At 41.3% G+C, this 12,002-nt stretch overlaps 1 protein-coding gene across 1 annotated transcript; it reads right to left on the bottom strand.

Moving 5' to 3' along the window:
* Positions 1 to 488: 488 nt before the first annotated feature.
* On the bottom strand, positions 489 to 7,733 carry LOC108629815 (homeobox protein bagpipe). Its single transcript, XM_018032688.2, has 4 exons — positions 7,548 to 7,733; positions 6,071 to 6,878; positions 1,858 to 2,074; positions 489 to 1,710 (listed from the first exon to the last, which is right to left on the bottom strand). Exons 2-4 carry the CDS (start codon positions 6,552 to 6,554, stop codon positions 1,380 to 1,382), a joined length of 1,032 nt encoding a protein of 343 aa, XP_017888177.1. The 5' UTR covers positions 6,555 to 6,878; positions 7,548 to 7,733; the 3' UTR covers positions 489 to 1,379.
* Between the last annotated feature and the right edge of the window lie 4,269 nt (positions 7,734 to 12,002).

Raw genomic sequence — 12,002 nt, 5'->3', positions numbered from 1 at the left:
GAACTTGATTGCGAACGAGTCGACTTTTCGTGACAATCGTTCAATCGACACTCGACGCAAATTGATAGACTAGACAGTATCGACTGACTCTATGAAAGAATAATATCATACCTTATATGAATCCAATCGAAAGGCCAATTTTATTACTATTAACGTGGTGCTTCATTTATGTATATGTGATATCTTCTCTCTATTCCTATTCGAAGTATTGGAAATTTACTGCACGCTCTAGAAAATATAATGCAAGATTTTACTTTATATTTGTGAAAGATTTACGATGGAACCCTTCGCGTTTCTTTATGGGTATTAAAAATTGACAAGACGTCGCTTTCAGATTCTTTTAAAGTAACATGTATCTTTATTTTTCTAACAATTAAACGCAGTTAAAGCGTGGAGACTCGTAAAAGGGTTCGCAAGTGGCGGTTCGGATAAAAAGTAGCTACTTCTTTGGAAGAACGTCTCGGGTCGAGCATGTCACGTTTTTTACGAGCTCGTGACGTGTAGACGTTCGAGAGAGTGACTCTTCAAGGGGGGTCGTAGGCAAGAAGAAACACTTGTTCCATTTTTTCTCTTTTTTTTTTTCTCATAATGAACCACGTATATTTTGGATAGATCTGTCCGATCACATACAGAGCGCGTTTACAGTAGTAATAGTGTCGCTATGATTAATCAGTATGATCGATTTTATTGCACGTGTGCGTGTCTCTATTTCGCTAAATATGAAGAAAATTGTTCGTGTACTCTTTGACAATCTATTATGGTGCGTGTATATGTGTGTCTGTGTCTGTCTGTGTGTGTATGTGGCTTCAGAATAAATAAATATCCATGGGTATAATTCCATTGAGATTGCACTTTATACAGTTATTTACATGCTAATTTACACGATGATTCACTTCCTAGATATATTAGGTAAAATAGCGGATTGTTTGGACTCTAAATCGACGTTAACCAATACCGTGCTCTCTTTAATCATTACTTGGACGTAGGTGTGTGGTTATGATTAATTTTAATTGGCATCCATTCACAGAGAACGAAGCATGGAAATGTTACACTTCAACGATTTTCAATTAGGTAGAACGACGAGCGATAGACTAGTTTAACAATAACTAAAATAAATCTATACAAACGCAATGATCGTTACACGAATCGGTAACTAATCTAAAAATATCTCCTTCCCCCTTTACCTCGTCAAATAAAAAATCGATGAAACCAAGCAGTTTGAAACAGACTAGTTTAATCGACCGATTACTTGATCCAAAAATTTTCCGACATTAAGTACAGATTCGGCAACCTTGATTCCTTTTCTATCCAACCTCCTGAATCGATTTCGTCGTTTCCATTCTCGCGTTTCAAAATGAATCGCGAATTCAATGGACACTTTACTTGTCGTTGTTCAATTTCGCGAGCTGGTTGGGATCGAGATCGGGCGCGATCGCGTTTTGCACCTGAATATGCGCGGAGTGAAGGGGCGGGCAGAGCAGTGGATGATAGGGTAGACAGTAGTATGGGAAACCGGCGGCGAGCCCTTTGTTCGCCGGATGTAACTGCGGGGCAGCGGACATTTGCCCGGGGATTTGGCCGGAACTGCGGAGCGGCAATCCCCTCAGATGCTCGTCCGGATGTACCAAAACCCGTACAGCCACTCGCCTCGCGTTTCCAGAATTCACCAACGCGCCTAGCTCCTGCTGCTGCCGCCTCTTGGTCTTGTATCTGAAAAACAAGTTGAAAATTAGTATACTTTAACAGTAGACTCCCTGGTTGGTAATTGGATGAAATTCATTCTAATAAAAAAATCATAATTCACATTAACTGCAAGATTTAATGTGAAAATAGAAAGATTCTGTACACTAGTCGTACCGTCTGTTCTGGAACCAGATTTTCACTTGCGTCTCGGTTAGTTTCAAACCTCTGGCTAGGTCTGCTCGCTCTGGGCCTGACAGGTATTTTTGGGCGGCGAATCTTTTCTCCAGTTCGAAAACCTGAGCGTGAGAGAACGCGGCTCTGCTCCGTTTTTTCCTGCTTTGTAGATTTTGACCGTGACTCTGCGCCTCGAACATATCTTCTTCAGCATCCTCTGAAAAATGACAAGCATACCGTCGTTTGACGATGATTATATAAACCTAGTTGAAACGATTTGATGATTTACTCGAAGCTAAACCTCAAAACGTATCAACAAATCATCGAAATCTAGATATTTACAATAATGATGGTAAACCAGATCCATCTCCCTATTTTGCAACAAACTGGCACAGTTTTACAGAGAGATCGCGTGCAAACAAACGCGTGAATCGGGAAAGGATGATCTACGCCGTGACCATAAATCAAACGCTTTCGGAAGAGAAACGCGAGGGTGCAGGGAGGTCCGTGGCGTACAGAAGACGAAGAGTCGGAGGTAAGAAACGAGTGAGGAGTAACCATCGACGGACAGCCAGCCATAGAAGCGGCGAACGATCGGAGAGAGTTCCGCCCGCTTTTGATGTCTCGTTCAAACATTTAACACGTGCACTCGCTACTCCGACATGTTTACGCTGCTGTTCCACGGTAATTCTCCTCTCTAAGTTTAACCGGTTGCACTGGATGGAGAGTGCAATCGCTGTTCCCCACCGCATCGAAACGAAAATTATTCCTTCGCCCGTCACTCACTTTGTTTCCACCCAGCTTCCAATCGGGGGTATCGCTTTTAGTTGGAATTTCGCTGATGTATATTGTTCATGAACACATTTCCCTTTGCATTTAAATTCTGAATATATCTTAATGTCAAAGAACAAGCACGAGTACAATACGCAAAATATAATACAAAAATTGAATAATATCAAGAATAAATAACACGCGTGGACAACATTTATTCGAGCAACATTCCTCTCGGAGATGAAAACGATGAAATTTGAAAAGAACAAAACCAACCGGGGCTTAAAAATAAGGGAACGAACTCTTTGGATTGTCGGCGAAAAACACGCGTGACATCATAATTATTTCGTACGTGGCCGTACGTTCTGCGTCAATGTTTATCGACGGTGGCCGATGACGGGGAGACCTCGAAGCATTTAGAGAGATCTATATTTGATCACTTTCGACGTCAACTCTATGCCATCTCGAAACCGATGGCTAATGCGTCCCTCCTCTCTGTCTCTGACGCTCGTCAAACAGATCTACGTCCACCCGCGTCCTACATCCAGAGAAGAGAGTGTTCGCGAGAGCAGCAAGTGCCGTTTGCTCTCACTCCGATTACATCCAGAGTGTGCAGAAGATGACCCTTCGTCTCGATCCGTCCACCTTGCACGCTCGTCGTTTTTCAAATAAATTTATTATATGGACGAGACTCTGATCAAACGAAACATTATCCCCTTTCGCGTGCGGGAGAGCCACAGACGTTCGAGTGTTTCACTTAATTTTTTTTAAGTAAACTCGTACGTAAATGGCAAACTCACCGTGACATGAGTCTAATAGTTTACTAGCAATTCTTTTTATGCCATGATAAAATCGTGTACTTATTTTCTTATTAAATATTAATAAATAGACCGTTGAAATATAAATAGACCGTCGGGAAAAACATCCACAATTTGTAAGATCTGCCGAATCATTTGTGGAAAAACGCGCGGAATACACGGCATGGAATTGCGGCATTCATTCAGTCGCTCGTTCTCATACTGAAACGTAACCTTGTATTTTATTCTAAAATAAAGACTATTGCAAAAGTAAAATTGAGTCGTCCTTAAAAATTTTTAACATGGACTACTGCTTGAATACTAAATTATTATAATGATCCGCGCATGTATTGTTGACGTATTAGCGTTATAATTGCTCGTTCCTGCCTTGAATATCCAGTTCATTATCGCATCAAGGTGATGCCGAAAAACGGGGAGGCGGCCGGAAAAAGGGGGAATTTGTAATTTGGTGAGTGAGCCTTGAAACGGTGCCAGCTCGTGCCCGTTCCACTTCACCCTCGAAGTGGTGAAAATGCGTGGAATCGTCGCGAAACGAAACAACTACTCGTGGCACCATGAAATTACTTAATCACCGGTCCCTTGTTTAATTCCGCGAGCAGTGCCACTTATTTGGAGATGCGTCTCGTTATTCAAAACGATCTCTGAATCATCCTCTTGGTTGAGCTGACCGTTTAAACCTCCAAGGATTAACGCGAAGCGAGAAAAACCGATTTCTTTGGAATCGATGATCCAAGGAGTAACCTTGATCTAAATTTGTTTTTCTGCGGTGGATCGCGGTGGATCCAAGACAGAGAGCGATGGTGTGGCCGGGGATTCGAACAAGTGTAAGAAGAAGCGGTCGGGAAGAGTGGCCGGCCACTTGTGACGTCTGCCGCGTGGTCGAGCACCACTTATGCTACTAAAATTACATTCGATCACGTTATCTACGCTCGGGTTAACTTAAAAAACCCTTGAAAAGCTCGCCTGTTGGATACAAGGATGTACCCGTAACAGAGGCCTAACTAAATGATCTCTTAAGCCGGCATCCTCGTGGCAGACACACGATCGCCCAGAAGGGAAGCGGCCTAGAGATTTCCACTCATAAGTGGGACTTCCTTGCTCTTTCCGTTCATTTAGATTTACTTATTATCTGGTTATCGGCTTCGATAGCCTCGTAATTCTAAGTCTAGTTAGCTTTCGCTGGAGCAAATTCAAATCGAATAATTCTTATCAATCGACCGTTTGATCAAACAGGAAGTCAATCTCTTTTAATAAAAAATTAAGTCAAGCCCACTAAATATTGTTGCTCGTGAGATTCATATAATTTAATTATATCATTTGAAATATAAATAGACCGTCGGGAAAAATATCCACAATTTGTAAGATCTGCCGAATCATTTGTGGAAAAACGCGCGGAATACACGGCATGGAATTGCGGCATTCATTCAGTCGCTCGTTCTCATACTGAAACGTAACCTTGTATTTTATTCTAAAATAAAGACTATTGCAAAAGTAAAATTGAGTCGTCCTTAAAAATTTTTAACATGGACTACTGCTTGAATACTAAATTATTATAATGATCCGCGCATGTATTGTTGACGTATTAGCGTTATAATTGCTCGTTCCTGCCTTGAATATCCAGTTCATTATCGCATCAAGGTGATGCCGAAAAACGGGGAGGCGGCCGGAAAAAGGGGGAATTTGTAATTTGGTGAGTGAGCCTTGAAACGGTGCCAGCTCGTGCCCGTTCCACTTCACCCTCGAAGTGGTGAAAATGCGTGGAATCGTCGCGAAACGAAACAACTACTCGTGGCACCATGAAATTACTTAATCACCGGTCCCTTGTTTAATTCCGCGAGCAGTGCCACTTATTTGGAGATGCGTCTCGTTATTCAAAACGATCTCTGAATCATCCTCTTGGTTGAGCTGACCGTTTAAACCTCCAAGGATTAACGCGAAGCGAGAAAAACCGATTTCTTTGGAATCGATGATCCAAGGAGTAACCTTGATCTAAATTTGTTTTTCTGCGGTGGATCGCGGTGGATCCAAGACAGAGAGCGATGGTGTGGCCGGGGATTCGAACAAGTGTAAGAAGAAGCGGTCGGGAAGAGTGGCCGGCCACTTGTGACGTCTGCCGCGTGGTCGAGCACCACTTATGCTACTAAAATTACATTCGATCACGTTATCTACGCTCGGGTTAACTTAAAAAACCCTTGAAAAGCTCGCCTGTTGGATACAAGGATGTACCCGTAACAGAGGCCTAACTAAATGATCTCTTAAGCCGGCATCCTCGTGGCAGACACACGATCGCCCAGAAGGGAAGCGGCCTAGAGATTTCCACTCATAAGTGGGACTTCCTTGCTCTTTCCGTTCATTTAGATTTACTTATTATCTGGTTATCGGCTTCGATAGCCTCGTAATTCTAAGTCTAGTTAGCTTTCGCTGGAGCAAATTCAAATCGAATAATTCTTATCAATCGACCGTTTGATCAAACAGGAAGTCAATCTCTTTTAATAAAAAATTAAGTCAAGCCCACAAAATATTGTTGCTCGTGAGATTCATATAATTTAATTATATCATCCTTGTAGACCAAAATTATATTATAATAGAACGTCGTGCTTATCAAGTTGATAATGTCAACTCACCTAGGTACTTGTTCTTGCTCATGTCCAATGCTTCGTCCTGCTGTCTCTGCGAAGATTCCCTCGATTCTTTCACTGGTTGATAAGCACTCATGTTTCCTAGGCTTTCGAAGTGCTTGAACGTGTTCTGGCCTAGGTGCGAGATAGTCCCGAAGTTGGAAATGTTCGCGTGGACCAGATTCCTTGTAAGAATGTCCAGTTCGCGGGCCATGCTCAGCTCCGGCGAAGGTAGCCTCGAGAATCTAGCCATTTGATCACGATCGTCTAAACGATTCTTTCCCTGATCGATTTCCGAACACTCGTAATCACGTTGGAATTTTTTCGCAAAAGCCGGTGCACTGTGGACAACCTCTGACTCTGAAAATCGTCGCTCCGAGCAGGAATTTCGTCTACTTAGAATGTCTGCTATACTGAACGGAGTTAATTGAGAATTAATTGGTTTTGGCGAGGCTTCGCTTCGTTTGTCATCCTCCACGATGTCAGACATTGCTGTTCTTTTCTCAATAGTTATAGTTTTAAATTTTCACAGGTTGTCTAGTTCTTCACAAAAAAATCTCAGTCTTTTCGGCACAGTTATGTCTTCTTTCAATTTTCACAAATTGTACGATGTCATTTCTTCCATCGTCCGATTGTCAATCGTCCCACATTTTCCAACTCATAGATGACAGCATTCTTCTAACATCGTTCACTACGTTCTTCCAACCTCGTGGTCGATCGATCTCCTTGTATCTCGTATCTTCCAAAAGGGTTCCTCGATCCCTTGGAAAAGGTTTTCGCACGGTCTGATCCACGTTCGTTGGTGGTGACGGTTCTACTGGCCGACGCGTTGTCTCCCGCAGGAGGTGGAGAAGGAGGAGCGTTTATTAATTGTCACTCGCACGACCACTCAAAGGAGGAGGAGAAAATGTATATGTGTGTGTGTGTGAGAGAGAGAGAGAGAGATAAGAGAGAGGGGGAGAGAGAGAGAGAGAGAGAGAGAGAGAGAGAGAAGATAGAATGCGAGCGCTTCCGCGGTGAGCGTGCTTCGGACAAGTGTGCTTGTCGCTTGCGGAAACTTATTTTTCGAATTAGTTCCGCGGCCACTTCGCCGCCTCCTCTGTCTTCCTTCTTCCCTTCCATGCACCCCACGCGCGAGCCATCTTCCCCTTCTATCCGAACAGTCACCCCCACCAGATAAATATTCCTCCACTCTCGCCTGATCGCGACTTAGGGATCATTCTTCCTCCACCATCGACTACTTTAACCCTTTGCCGATTGACAGTGCAAACAAGAATACGCGAAGCTTAATCCATCATTCCTAAAGTAAAATCGCAATCAGTTCTACAGAAGTGAAAACGACACTTCTCTTTCAACCTTCAATCTGATTCAATAAGACTAATTAATGACTGTATATCTATACGTATTGAATTCTTCTGACAAAGATTAAGAGATTAAAATATCAGGATTATCGTTCCCAATTGTTTTCATATCTCGTACTTACGTTTTATTCTTTTGTCATTACGATATCTCTTCCGTAAGCCCATTGTTCAATTACAGAAATAAGATTTACTATTGTTTTACACTTTGCTGTTTCTTCGTTTTTATTGCACTTCAATGTTTTTCACTCTCGCGGTTTCGTGCACAGCCTCATCACTTGAAACCTTTCAGGTCCGCGATGACTACTTTTCTCGAGTCTGAACGAGTTGGTGGTCAGCCGAAATTCGAGTTTCGCGAACTGTGGCGTAGGTGGAGCTTTAAAAGTAGGTGCACGTTGGACGCAGGACGCCCGACGACGCTTCCGTCTCGACGCAAGCCTCGCCCTACGACCAATCGACGGCTCTAGCAGCTACTAGCTTTTCACATAGGAACCAATCCACGGGTTCTAAGAGATTCAGAGAAAGAAAGAGACGGAAAGAGAGGAAGAAAGACACTGGAGACGATGAGTGGAGTGGGATCATCCGCTTTTTTCACGGTCGCGTCGTAGCGACGGAAGTGAAACTCTTTCAGATACCGAGGAAAGTAACGCTACTTTATCCGAGTATTCCCTCTCCGGTTCGGAGAAATTTTTACTTGTTAGATGTCGTTTAGTTGAATGAATTACCACATGCACGAAGTTCAAAAAGCTTGAGAATGAAAATTAAAAGTAGTGGTAGTTTTTATTCGAAATAAGAGTAAGTGTCGTTTGACTCAGATTGGAATGTGGAAGAAGTTGTGTATCAACTAAAATAATTTATTACTTACTGAAAAGTATTAAAATTGATGTAATTTTATTAAAATATTTCATTGATTAGTGAGAAGCTTAAATTAAATTCCAATTATTTTGTACATAAGATTCCCTTGTCCGTTGTTGTTAACGCTTAAACAAGTCGAATCACTTATTCCTTCCAGTTTTCAGACCGGCTGCTGTCGCTTGACATCGCTATTTCACAGGTGAGAAATCTGCGCAATTGCTTTCATAAAGATCTTTGGACCGTGGCGGGAGACAGAGGCTTCTCGGCCTCGTATCGGAGAGGAGCCGCGCACGGTGCATGCACAGGGTGTGCTTTACATAACAATCGGCCGCTAAAGACTTGCAGCATTGTCCGCCACGTGCTGTCAGCCGAGAGTTCCTATGCTGGTTTAATTAAGTGTGAACCACAGGAGCGTGGATCACGCCTCACTTCGTCCGATGATGGGCCTCGCACGGTTCCAGATATCGACGAGTCAGATAATTCCATGTTCCTTCCATGAAATTTCTTTGTCTTTCCTGTTTCAATTCTGAAAAACTATGCTTGAAGAATATACTGTCTCCTGTACCTATCATTTTGATCGAACTTTTGAGAAAGATCAATCACACTCGAGTACGATATTGCACATTTTAATTTACAATAAAAACAGTGTTTACCGAAAAGACTTCAAAAACAGTATAAAAAAAATCTTGATTCTTAAAGATGCGTCTCAATTTCTTATATGGGACCGATCGATCCTGACGGATTGACAATTAGCAGGTGGCGGGTAATCGAACCGGAAAAACGACGTTCGCCATTTCCCTATTAGCCATTAACCACAAAGAGAGTACCGGGGAGAAAAAAGGAGGCGAAGGACGTGCCGTCTCGAAGACGATCGCGGAAGACGGTAGCGGTGCGTCTCTTTTTCTCGATTCGATCTAATCAATAATAAATTATAGGGGTTCGCCGGTACATCTCTCCCCTAGAGCTAAGCCCTGACCCTCCCGCTCAATTGGTCGCAATTCTTAAAGACCTTAATTGGCGCGGAAAATTATACCTTATTTCAAGTTACCCTCGGGCGAGATCAGCCACCCCTTCCATAGTTATCTAGCCTTATATCGCGCTCTACCAATTTCTTACGAGTTATTTTCTATCATAGTATTTTCTTCTCGCGTAAAAAAATGTAAGTGTGTCCACTATCGATTCGATCGTAAATAAAATCGCGTCTCTTTCCGCGGGGTGAAACCGCGAACCCGTTCTATGTATAAACAGTAAACGTGAAGCCCCGCTGCTTCAGATTCCGGATCTAAACGAGATTTTTATCTCTTCATTAAAGTGTAAATTCGTTTACCATCCACAAGCTTTCAAACGCAGCTATCCTTACTTTAATAGTAGAGGAGGAAAGATAGAGATGTAAAGAAAGCTCTTCCTATTGATTTTTACGTATTACGAGTTCAGTTTTAATTTATTGAGTCTAGATTGATTACATTCCTCTTCAATTTATCAAACATTTGTAATTCGTGCAGTGGCCCGTATCTCAATATTTCCTCCCGCAGAAAGGGGAAGCGAAAGAGCGCAGAATATAGAACTCGGTTTCCTCGAAGACACGAGCACAGGAAATTCGTTTAACTAACTGGCATTCGACGACGACACGTAAAGTAACGAAGATCGGTGGATACGTAGAGGGGAAGAGGAAAGGGTGCGTGCGCTCTATGGGCGGGCACAAGAATATAAAAACAAGAAGACCGGATGACTGCTAACTGTTTGTTAGTCTTGGGTTTTAAAGTCCGCACGTCTGTCAGTCCAGAGATGTAATATTAGTGCGCTTAGTATACGCGTTGCCGCCACCGCTCTCTCGCTCATTTACTTCTTCTCCTTTCATCCTCTCTTCGCGTTTACCTTTCCTCGCGTTTGCCTCAGCGTTTTCTCGCAACCCCTTTCAACCTCTCTCGCTCAAGTTGACAAATTGCTTAATGAATCTTTTCTACGACTACTAAATCTCTCTTATTTTCATTAGTTCTTATTTACATCTGACCTTTTACCAGAATAAAAAACTTGTAGGTACGATTAAAGATAAATAAATCCTACAATTTATAAAAAAATTGTGTTTTTATCTCAAGAATTATTCTTTGAATATCAGCACAAATAATCTTGTAAACCTTCTACTTTTTTTCTAATAAATTTCTATAATGAAGAGGATCTTTGAGATGAATTTGATTATTGATTAGAACATCGATAGAGATTAATTTATCATTTTCCTACTACAGAAACTCTCTTCATACAAAGCTTGCGAAGCCTAGCAATCATGCGTTATATTGCTTGTTAGGCGGGTTGATAGCCTGTACCTCAGCAAGATGACAGCAGCGGAATATCTGTTCTTTTAATGGTTCCGGTAGTTTGTGGATTGGCTAGTTTATCGATACTATTTTCGGCCGTTTGTAACTGCCGAATCGCCTAGCATTAATGATCTTTAAAGCCGAATGACAAGACTTGTACTGTTTCTTATAGAATAGATAGATAATAATCTATTCAAAAATATAATTTATTAAGTTGAATAAGATTATTACTCAGAGATGATATGTCAGTAAAATCATTGAATTTTCAAAAAGATAATTTGTATCAGCTGACTGCTAAAAGTTTGAATATAGTTGTCTGTTTCATATAATTCTTGATCAGTGTAATCTTCTTATAAAGAAGTAAAAAATATCAAGGTTAAAATAAAAGAAATTTGTATATTAAATAGCCCAGTTGTTAAAAGTAAAATGAGCCTGGAATTGCTCCTTGAATCAATGTCAGAGTTTGTGCTGAAGCGCGTTAGGGAGGGAAGGAAGGAGACTTTTCGTCAGTCGATAAGATGAAAACCACTCGTCGTTTTCGTTGTATCTTGACCCGATCTCATAGGTTCCTGCGTTAACGGAACTCAATTTATCTGTCATCGACGCAGCAGGATTTTTTCAATAACAGAAAGCGAATTATTAAAAAAATAAAATCGACACTCTCTAAGTTCTTTATTCTTCAACACGTCTCATTGAAAAAAGACAGAATATATGCGAATAAAGGCGAAATAAATTAAAAAGAGATATTATTACGTTTGCTACTCACAATTTACAAGCATCAACACTATAATTAGCTCTCAATGACGTCACATTGTTCATTCTTGATTCATGTTTGATGCGTCACGCACCAATTTGGCATCCGAACAATCTTTAATATTAACAGACTCATAAATAGAATCTGATGGCTATAATTCACCGACGAATGAGAGCTTAATTAGAATTTTCACTGGACGTGATTAATGAGCGTTGGGGAAAATACGATACTCCGATTAAATCCACATGTTCCGTGTATTTTATGCATATGCACTCGGTTTTTATTTACGCAGCATCCAGCTTTCATTCTATGGACGTCCACCTAGCTTCGCAGGCAAATAAGATCGAGTTTCATCGTTTAATGCCCGGTGATTGATTATGCGAATAACACACGATCCTCTCTAATGGGTGGCTTTCAGAATCCAATTCACGAGCTTGGAAGAAATTGCATTTTCAATATACTTCCCAATTCTCTAATTACTTTGCCTCATTTTCTTTTGTTATATAATACGTATCTGCTTTTAAGGAAAGTTCGCTTTTTTTAGAACTATCCTAATTCCTATTGTCTATCACAGGCATTGACAAATACGCCAAGATTGATAACCAATAAATTTATTTAACTTTTGACAACAGTGGGTCTGATTCTTTTTGTGCGAACAA

Source organism: Ceratina calcarata, unplaced genomic scaffold, assembly GCF_001652005.2.
Source record: "Ceratina calcarata isolate Rehan_Ccalc_2016 unplaced genomic scaffold, ASM165200v1 scaffold588.2, whole genome shotgun sequence".
Classification (NCBI taxonomy): Eukaryota; Metazoa; Arthropoda; class Insecta; order Hymenoptera; family Apidae; genus Ceratina; species Ceratina calcarata.
This window is presented reverse-complemented; position numbering and strand designations above follow the sequence as displayed.

Coding starts and splice junctions, on each gene's coding strand:
- LOC108629815 (XM_018032688.2), bottom strand. CDS start 6,554: ATGTCTGACATCGTGGAGGATGACAAACGAAGCGAAGCCTCGCCAAAA. Junction 2,075..6,070: donor GAGCAAGAACAAGTACCTAG/GTGAGTTGACAT, acceptor GTCATTTTTCAG/AGGATGCTGAAGAAGATATG. Junction 1,711..1,857: donor ATCTGGTTCCAGAACAGACG/GTACGACTAGTG, acceptor CTTGTTTTTCAG/ATACAAGACCAAGAGGCGGC.